Source organism: Schistocerca piceifrons, chromosome 11 (assembly GCF_021461385.2).
Source record: "Schistocerca piceifrons isolate TAMUIC-IGC-003096 chromosome 11, iqSchPice1.1, whole genome shotgun sequence".
NCBI lineage: Eukaryota > Metazoa > Arthropoda > Insecta > Orthoptera > Acrididae > Schistocerca > Schistocerca piceifrons.
The window spans coordinates 79,277,878-79,288,834 of record NC_060148.1 but is presented as its reverse complement, the minus strand read 5'-3'; the positions used below and the strand labels follow the sequence as shown (position 1 = coordinate 79,288,834).

General features: G+C 43.0%; 1 protein-coding gene across 1 annotated transcript in view; it reads left to right on the top strand.

Moving 5' to 3' along the window:
* The first annotated feature begins 695 nt into the window (after positions 1–695).
* The window catches only part of LOC124719722 (U4/U6 small nuclear ribonucleoprotein Prp31-like), a 156,805-nt gene continuing 146,543 nt past the window's right edge, over positions 696–10,957 (top strand). Inside the window, exon 1 of the mRNA XM_047244925.1 lies at positions 696–872. Within this exon, the coding sequence (XP_047100881.1) occupies positions 696–872 (177 nt within the window). The remainder of the gene's footprint in view (positions 873–10,957) is intronic.

The following is a 10,957-nucleotide window of genomic DNA, read 5'->3' as shown; positions in this document are numbered from 1 at the left end:
ATCCCCAGCCTGGCTGACAAACACCTGCTGGAACGTACGATGTTTATGCAGGATGGCGCTCCACCCCATACTGCTAGACGCGTGCAAGATCTCTTGCGCACGTCATTTGGTGATGATCGTGTACTCAGCCGCCACTTTCGTCATGGTTGGCCTCCCAGGTCCCCAGACCTCAGTCCGTGCGATTATTGGCTTTGGGGTTACCTGAAGTCGCAAGTGTATCGTGATCGACCGACATCTCTAGGGATGCTGAAAGACAACATCCGACGCCAATGCCTCACCATAACTCTGGACATGCTTTACAGTGCTGTTCACAACGTTATTCCTCGACTACAGCTATTGTTGGGGAATGATGGTGGACGTATTGAGCATTTCCTGTAAAGAACATCATGTTTGCTTTGTCTTACTTTGTTATGGTAATCATTGCTATTCTGATCAGATGAAGCGCCATCTGACGGACATTGTTCGAACGTTTGTATTTTTTTGGTTCTAATAAATCCCCATGTCATTCCAAGCATGTGTGTCAATTTGTACCTCTCTGTCTGCATTATTCCGTGATTTATTCAGTTTTCAAATTTATACTGATTTTTTGATCACCCGGTACATATCGGCACGTGTTAATGTGATGGTATCGTTTTTCTCAACAGGGAGCTTGCAGCATTAATACTCTCTCTGGTCAGAGATAACGTCTGCGCGCCATGTCTCTGGCAGAGGAGCTGGCAGCGGACCCAGACCTGCGGCTGGAGGCGCGCCTCGTATTCTCTGCAGAGGACGACAACAGCGGCGCCTCCCTGCCCTCCGCCAACCCCCCCGGGAGGGTGGCCGATGTCGTGAGGATATGGGGCTCCGAGAGGTTGGGAGACCTGCTTGCTAAGGTGAGTGGGTTCTGCACTGCTGCCACACTGCGTAAACATGTCATACAGGCTGGCCACAGATCCTCCTGCATAGGCTCATGAAAATAAGTATGTATAGAAAAAAAATTTGCAAACTCATTTATCGTTTGATGACGTGTTGCTACAACACCCTTTCTTCGTATCATCTGTCATACACTCCTGGAAATGGAAAAAAGAACACATTGACACCGGTGTGTCAGACCCACCATACTTGCTCCGGACACTGCGAGAGGGCTGTACAAGCAATGATCACACGCACGGCACAGCGGACACACCAGGAACCGCGGTGTTGGCCGTCGAATGGCGCTAGCTGCGCAGCATTTGTGCACCGCCGCCGTCAGTGTCAGCCAGTTTGCCGTGGCATACGGAGCTCCATCGCAGTCTTTAACACTGGTAGCATGCCGCGACAGCGTGGACGTGAACCGTATGTGCAGTTGACGGACTTTGAGCGAGGGCGTATAGTGGGCATGCGGGAGGCCGGGTGGACGTACTGCCGAATTGCTCAACACGTGGGGCGTGAGGCCTCCACAGTACATCGATGTTGTCGCCAGTGGTCGGCGGAAGGTGCACGTGCCCGTCGACCTGGGACCGGACCGCAGCGACGCACGGATGCACGCCAAGACCGTAGGATCCTACGCAGTGCCGTAGGGGACCGCACCGCCACTTCCCAGCAAATTAGGGACACTGTTGCTCCTGGGGTATCGGCGAGGACCATTCGCAACCGTCTCCATGAAGCTGGGCTACGGTCCCGCACACCGTTAGGCCGTCTTCCGCTCACGCCCCAACATCGTGCAGCCCGCCTCCAGTGGTGTCGCGACAGGCGTGAATGGAAGGACGAATGGAGACGTGTCGTCTTCAGCGATGAGAGTCGCTTCTGCCTTGGTGCCAATGATGGTCGTATGCGTGTTTGGCGCCGTGCAGGTGAGCGCCACAATCAGGACTGCATACGACCAAGGCACACAGGGCCAACACCCGGCATCATGGTGTGGGGAGCGATCTCCTACACTGGCCGTACACCACTGGTGATCGTCGAGGGGACACTGAATAGTGCACGGTACATCCAAACCGTCATCGAACCCATCGTTCTACCATTCCTAGACCGGCAAGGGAACTTGCTGTTCCAACAGGACAATGCACGTCCGCATGTATCCCGTGCCACCCAACGTGCTCTAGAAGGTGTAAGTCAACTACCCTGGCCAGCAAGATCTCCGGATCTGTCCCCCATTGAGCATGTTTGGGACTGGATGAAGCGTCGTCTCACTCGGTCTGCACGTCCAGCACGAACGCTGGTCCAACTGAGGCGCCAGGTGGAAATGGCATGGCAAGCCGTTCCACAGGACTACATCCAGCATCTCTACGATCGTCTCCATGGGAGAATAGCAGCCTGCATTGCTGCGAAAGGTGGATATACACTGTACTAGTGCCGACATTGTACATGCTCTGTTGCCTGTGTCTATGTGCCTGTGGTTCTGTCAGTGTGATCATGTGATGTATCTGACCCCAGGAATGTGTCAATAAAGTTTCCCCTTCCTGGGACAATGAATTCACGGTGTTCTTATTTCAATTTCCAGGAGTGTATGACTGGTTTTAGGTGGCTCACAGCTAATTCCTCTCTTCCACCAACCCCTTCATCTCAGAGTAGTACTTGGAACCTGCGCCCTCAATTATTCGTTGGATGTATTCCAATCTCTGTCTTCCTCTACACTTTTTACCCTCTACAGCTCCCTGTAGTACCATGAAAGTTACTACTTGATGTCTTAACAGATCTCCTGTTCTCGTGTTCCTTCTTTCTCGTCAATTCTCTGGAGAACCTCCTCATTCCGTACCTTAATCGATCCACACAATTTTCAAGATTCTTCTGTAGCACCAGATCTCAAATGCTTCGATTCTCTTCTTTTCCGATTTTCCCACAACCTATGTTTCACTACCTACAATGCTGTGTTCCAAACGTACTTTCTCAGAAATTTCTTCCTCAGATTAAGATATATGTTTGACAATAATAGACTTTAATAATAATCGCCAGAATCCCCTGTTAGGCTATGATAATCGGCTTTTTACGTCTTCCTTGCTTCATCCATCACACATTATTTTGCTTGCAAAGTAGCAGAATTCCTCTAAAGCTTTTACTGCGTTGTCTCCAATTTTGATATTAATGTTGGCCGTTGTGGCCGAGCGGCTCTAGGGGCTTCAGTCTGGAACCGAGCTGCTGCTACGGTCATAGGTTCGAATCCTGCTTCGGGCATGGATGTGTGTGATGTCCTTAGGTTAGTTACGTTTAAGTAATTTTAAGTCTAGCGGACTGATGATCTCAGATGTTACGTCCCATAGTGCTCAGAGCCACTTGAACCATTTTTTGATAATAATTTTATTATTGATCTCATTCTTGCTACTACACATTACTTTCATCTTTATTTGGTTTCTTATCAAAGCACAGTATGTCCTCATTAGACTGTTCATTCCCCAGATTTTTTGTGGTGAGTTCCTCCGGCCCAAACTGCTGAGGTCATCTGTTCCTAGGCTTACACACTACTTAATCTAACTGAAACTAACTTACGCTAAGGACAACACACACACCCATGCCCAACGGAGGACTCAAACATCTTACCGGGGGAGCGAACCATAGCAAGGTGCCCTAGACCGCGCGGCATATCCTAAGATTCACAGTATACATCTCAATGTACTGTATATTTACATGTTTAGTGACAAGTTTGTTATTACCTCTTTAATGAAATTATTTGTAAGACTTTTTGAGTTATCAGCATCCAGAAGCACTTATCACATAGATCTGTGGAAGGGAAATCAGCATGTTTTATTTGTAATTATGTAGTAACCTAGCTGATTGCAATTGTCTCAGTCCTCCATTGTTAGGACTGCTGTTGTGGTCACAGACAGGTCAACTGGGAACGGCCGACAGCCATGTCAACCATCAACTAATAGTGTCATTTGGATCCCATATGGAGGGGCGTGGTGTCAACACACTGCTCTCCTGGGCATTGTTGGTTTAGAACACCTACATGTACACTTGACAGCAAAAAAAGTGGGTCACTGCCGAATACAACCAACATAACGTAGCTGTGTTGCAGGTCCTCTAAACACCAAAACCCCATGGGGTACAGTCGTTTGACTACACACAATGGGTACCGCAAGAGACTACTAAGAGACCAAAGGTCTTTATGCCAGTCAGTCTAAGCGTCAACTAATATCGTCGTACAAAACATATTAGAAAACACGTTCTCAGCGATGAGACACCCCATAACACTCATAAACTAACCTTAATTACAACAAGTGACATTCCAAAAGTTCTGAGAAAACGGTTTATTTTTCATATATCGTACAGTAATACTTAGTCAAAATTAAATACTTGATACAATATCTGGAGTTACAAAGCTGTACGGCAATTGGAAAAAAGTTTTTCGCTCTAAAAGGTTTTCCATCCACATGCTGAAGGTCGCTCAACGGCGAGTGGCTCTGGAAACTGGATATTGGACGAACCAGTAGAAAAACGCGATTAACGGCAACAAGCACTCTAAGGAAACCTCAACATTAACAGCGAATCACCAGTAATATCATTGTTCTCGTAACACATCAACAGCTACGTGTACACAAATTTGAACTTTAAATGACATGACCAACGTCGTCGTTCTGGACCTGGATTCAAACCCAGCACCTATAGCCATTGCTAACTAATCTAAGCTTTGTTTGTGCCTTATTGAGACCGGATCACTAGGCATAAAGAGGCGTGAAGTATAGACGTTTGCACCAGTATCAGTTATCAATTCAGATCCTGAAAATAAATGACGAAAATGTTTGTACTGAACTGGGAATCCTGTCTAAACAGTTACCGTCCTGGGAACTACCCCCAACGACGTTTAATATGGTGTCATTCACAAGGAACAAGGTATGCTCATGTTTAAAATTGAAACGCCATCATATAAAGCTTGTGACAGGGATGCGAACCCAGCACCTAATCGGATTGTTAACGAAGTACAATCATGCTCAAAAGTATCCGAACGACCAGGATTGCATTTCGCCTGATTCCCATGCAACCCACATAACGCAGCTGTCTAGCAGGTCCTCTAATCGCTCCTTGGTACAGTCGTTTGACTATTGAAAATGGTTCCAACAAGTCACCACTAGAAAACACTGCTCTGTATCGCAATAACTCAGGATGTAAAGTAATACCACGATACTAAAAATATCAGGGAACACCTCATCACAGATAAGACTGTCCTTAAGGCTTATAAGCTCGCATTTATTGCAATAACTGACATACCTGAAATTTTAGCACTCTCATTATTACGTCAGATAGGTCATGCACGTAGTAAGTTCGTCGTATTCATGATTTCCTCTTCAAAGTAACATACCATAATTGTTATTTAACACAAAATGTCATTAAAATTTACGTTATTCACGAGCAGCTAGTTGAGAATATGTATGAACTTCTAATGACACGATGAACCGACTCGTTCTGCATATGGATTCAAACCCAGGTCATGCAGACTAAGATTTCGTCATTGACGGAAATTAACAGTCATTGCTGACTAGGCGTAAAGAGAGTGATATACCTCGATTTTAGACAGTATCAACAAATATCAACTTTAAATTACATAACGTAAACATTTTTAACGGTCACGAATTCCTACCCAATCTATTCTCCCTGTTAACGAACTACGAGAGATGTTAAATACTGCTTCTTCACAAGTAACTTACTTGAAATGCAGTGAGGTAAAGCTTTGTGTTGGACCTGGATTCGACCCCAGAACCTAATCGGATTGTTATCGAAGCACAATCAACTTTGACATATCGGATTTTCTCGGCAGTAGCTAGATATATTAACTGAAATGACGAGACGAAACATTAATTTTTTCCTTCTCAGGACTCCAACCCGGCGCATATCGCTGTTATATTCTAGAGAAAAGGAACGTTAAGTATGGGTCTGTTACACTAGCAGCGACATGTGAGCATATTTGAACTAGAAATAATATGACAAAGAGTACAGTGCTGACTAGGAATCGAACCCCACACATATCTTTGTTGACTACACACAAAGAGACCACACTTACCGAATTTTTCTCCACCAGCAGCTCGGAATAACATCCTTGAACTTACAGTGATCTCGCAAATAGTTCTGTGTCTCACTGGGAGTCAAAAACGTCAGATATCGTTAGTGTTGACAACGAATGAAAATGCATTAAAAATAATAAGTATTATCCACCAGCAGGTAGGTGTTCTCATGCTAGAGCTTGATAATACATAGTGAAAAGTTTAGCGCTGGGCCAGGATTCCAACCCATTCATGCGCAATATGTGGAGATGTTGAGGAATCTGCAGTTTTGAACAAACAACAAGTTGTAGTCGAGCTGTATTGTCACGAAGGGATCAAATTCCACGTTAAGGGCGGTCTGAGTTGCATTCCCAGTTCAGAACCAATTTTATCGACATACAGAAGCTCAAATAAAAGACGGAATAAGTGCCTTGTGACCATACACAGGGTTTGTTTCGTCACTAGAAATAAATAACTAGTATAAGAAAGGTTACTGGTGATAGAGTTTCTGCATGTCGCCACTTCTTACTTTATTGTGGTTCCACCTAACGTCTACTTGGTAGAGAAGGAATATTATGTTTAATGTGATTTTCAGGCCACAATGCCATTATACCTCCTTCACTTGGCGGAGCCAGAAGAGAATAGTATCTGCCTTTCCCTATAAAAAAAATATCGTCAGAAGTTGGAATCGAACCGAGACGATCATCATATGAAACTATCATCCGTCAAACAGACCACCAAACCCTCATCTCTACGACTCATTTCTCAATCATAACACCGTTGAGGCACACAATATGAGAATTCTGACACACGGGCTCCCTGTAGTGGTTTGCAGGATGTTCAGCACATTCATTTACTTGGTTGACCGAATCGCCATGAACTAGCTTCCTTAGCTACCCAGTGCATACATTCGACTCTATTTTGTAATCACCGAAATAAAATAACATAACTGCCACCTACACAGAACTGCCAACAGTGTAGGATGCAGAAATTTAAATAGGATGTATTCCTTTCCATTTGAGCTACTCTATTTCGCTATCTGTTTGTTGAAACCATCGTGCAGTGCAAAAGAAATGCTGTAACTGTCTGTCTCTCAGAAGTCTAGATCCGGCCATATGCATTATCTCACAGCACTGTGGAATGCCGAAGTTCTGGAGGAACTGTTGTTCACTTCCAGAGGTGTTGCAGCTACGTCGCAGCTAGTAGCGTAACGTTAAGCGTCGCGCACTGTTGATAAGACATCGCGTGTTCTATAAAATTCGCTACTACATTTTTTTAAACCCAATTCTGCTGTCTTCTGAAGTTAACAATTTAATGGAACTTTGAACATAATTCTCTTCACTTCTCAACCCAAAATAGTCGCATGTGAAAAAAAAGGCTAACTTCTGCGTCATTTTGTTCTTTTCAGGTTTAATAGATGGCCAGGCAGCAGATGCGCTCGAAGCTTTTGTATTATTTATGGGGAGAGTGCATCGTGCCAAAATAGTCAGAAAAGTATTTTCTACATTAGCTGTCGTCTGGTAGTGGCATTTTATTCTTCTTCAAACTTTGTTTGACAGCTTTAACTCAGAACAAGTTTTCTACATGCATGTAATCAATAACCTGGATGTGCATTGTCAGACTGTTATAGATAACATCAGAGAATTCGCATATATCGTTGATGATTAATTTCTCCCTCATGTTTAGTATTGTTTTAACAACACTAAAATAAACCTTACCAAAACTGTGCACTGTATTGTAAGAAATGAAATAAAACTACCCAAGATAACCTTACGACAGAAGTAAGTCTGTTTTAACAAAACTGAGTATCTGTACACAAGCGTGCCTCTATCTGCACGAATTAGTAAAACACTACTCACTTAGATTTCGATTGGGTCTGTGTTTAAATGGTATGCTGTGTCATACTCGTATGCAAATGTGGCATTTCATAAATAAAGTTACTTATTCCTAGAAACCCAAAATTTGCTTGTCAGCAACGGAAAGAGGCGTTACCTGCCTGTTGTACAGCATTGTAAGGTTTTCACCATTGCACTATGAGCTGAAAGTATTTTCTTACGATTTGCTTATCGATGTTTGGTCTGACTGCTTGCAGCTCTTACACAGAAGGGATAAAAACGTTACATTCAGCGAGGCTGGTACCGCGAACCATAACAGTCGCGTTTCCACAGGTCAGCGTGTCAACACAGAGCTAGCGGATAGATATGCTTTGCGCTTTCCTCTTACGAGGCCAATAGTGGCTAGAACTCGTAAACCGCTATTTACAGGACGAGATTAGTTGCGATTGCCACGTTCAATGACTTTGCTGGGCTGAAAACCGTAAATTTACAATCTTCTGTTACACCTCCAGCGATAACAACTCAGGTTATTCAATGGAAATGACACGAGAAATCAAGTGAACTTTGTGGCTTAATTCCGTGCACACCAGGAAGGAACTCGTCGATCACAGAGTTGCCAAACATACCTTGTGTTTTTGCCAAATCTCAGTTACATTACCAGCAGGAAGAAGACGAACCAATGTGATCCTACAGCGGGCTGGGAAGTGAACATAGCTGGTGTCTCAAAGACACGGCTGCCACGGCCTGGAATACGTAATGCGTCTGATTCGCATTTCTGTAACCAGGTTTAGGGACTGGAGCTTAGTTACTAGTAATACTCAGAACTGACTGCTACTAAGCATCATAAATCAGTAACTCTCACAGTTGTTTTTATATTTCTTTTGTAACTGTACTCAAAACTAAGAAACTCATTCACGGACGTTTTCGTGCCTCACCGACAGTCGAGCACAACAAACAAATAAAAATAAAAAGAGAATGTGTGTGTGTGTGTGTGTGTGTGTGTGTGTGTGTGTGTGTCAGAGAGAGAGAGAGGGTAAAAAACTGTTGTAAAGAAATTGAATACTGGTACGTAAAGAAATCTTTCATTAAAATGACTCGTTCCACATCATTACGAAATGTCGTATTCATAATCTATGGAACAAGTATTAATCAAATGTAATCTAATCATACCATATTGCTGACATCCATGAAGAGTCATGAAGTACCGAAATTTTCGCCTATATCAGTAACCAAATCTAAATTTGAAAATAAAAGACGACAGTTTTTGTAATAAACCGGGACTCCTATCAAGACCCTTTCATCCCTGTTAAGTAACCATGAAAGATGTCTGATATACCTCAAATCAGAAGTAACGAAGTATGTATGAATTTAAAGATGAAGCGCATGATGTGAAGTTCTGTGACGGAGATACGAACCCAAGACGTGATCGGATTGTTAACTAATTAAAATCAAATGTTACGTATCGGTTTTTCTTGCCAGCTGCTAGATGTTTAATCTAAAATAAGGACACAAATTTTTGCGCCTGAGCGACCATCGAACCGCACTCCTATCGTTCTTCTTTATTCTCCACGAATATTGCTTAAGTATCAATTGCTTACTCACCAACAGTAAGATGTGTGCGTGTTTGTCCAGAAATTGTTGGCAACATGAACAGACATTAAAAATGCATCTTAATTTTCACTAGCAGGCCGGTGTGCGCGTGATAGAGCTTGAAATGAAATTATGAATATTTTTTGTACTGGATCAGGATTCGGACCCACATATTTACCTTTGGAGGAGACCTAGAGAAGACTGCAATCTTGGGAAAAGGAATGAAATGATTGAACTATACTGTTCCGAGAGATTCAGATCCTCGAAAGAGGAGATACGAATTCGAATCACAGTCCAGCATCAAATTTTTCAACGTCTCTAGTTCAATCAAGTACAAGTAAAATAAGAGCCCTGTTCGTTTAGACGGCTATCAGTTCATCAAATAAAATAACATTTTCTAATGTAAGTAAGTTTACTGGTGACAGTATTTCTGTTTACCCTGACCTCTACCTATGTCATTTTCCAACGTAAACCGGCTCTGTCCAGTTTGGAATGAAGGAACGTGATGTTTAATGCGGATTCTGGATTACAACATCTTTCTCTTGAGGTTACCAGAGGTAAAGTAAATCTGTTTGTGCCTCTTAGAAGTAAATGCCTGAACCCACGCATTCACTTGTGATAGTTCGTTCCACCAGACCATTATGGCCCCATTTCCCATCCCCAGGAGTGTGCTGTAATGGATGATGTGCTTAGCTTACTAAACTAGTCACGGTGGAAGAAAACGCGAGTCTATTAAATGGTTAAGTAGAAGCAAGCTTCTGACGTGGAGATTATGCTATTCTCATGTCAGCAGGATGTGAAGACTTTTCTAGGCGTCATAGCCTTGATTTGAAGCCATTTTGAAATTTTCACTAATTCAGGAAGTTTCTTAGTTCCAGAAAATCCACTGTGAGGTGTGAAGTTATCGGATAATTCGATTATCACTGTCATTATTACTGTCATTTTCTTCATACCGCTGCTAGAACACATGTGCTTGAAGATCATTTAAGTCCTTTTGGTCGTTATAGAGGTAGTTGCCCGAGAACAAGTTCTTTCCCTGTCTACGGAACCCTTTTCATGTTAATATCGAACATCAGCAATTACTCGTAGATCACATTAAAACTAAAGTAATTGATGAAGACGTTATTTGATAACGAAAACGCGCTGCCTTTCTTCATTTACTTACGCCTATAAATGGCTGTCGAATATTGCCAAACCAAAAGCCAAGGGATCTTACTGCCTTCCAATATACGTCGCTGTCGGTTCTTCCATATGATTTGGTCGACGTGACCTGTTTCAAGTTGTGTGTGACACAGAATGTTTTAGGAAATCAATTGTTTTCCTTTGCAATAAACAGAAAGATTTTCATTCTAAGCTATCCAAGTCCAAAATTTTCGCAATATTAGTTCAAATTTAATATTCGCTTCTATAATGTAGGAAAGTATTTCACTGTTGCAAAACCCGCATCCTTACACTTAGTCGCTGACTATAAATTCTAGCTCAGAGTGACGCCAGTTTAAGTAACCTAATGCAGTGAAGACTGTTTGCCAGTGCTCTTTCTCACCGGGAAATATGCAATTCACTCGCTGGGCTCCATAAGTACACAGTAACAGTAATTTC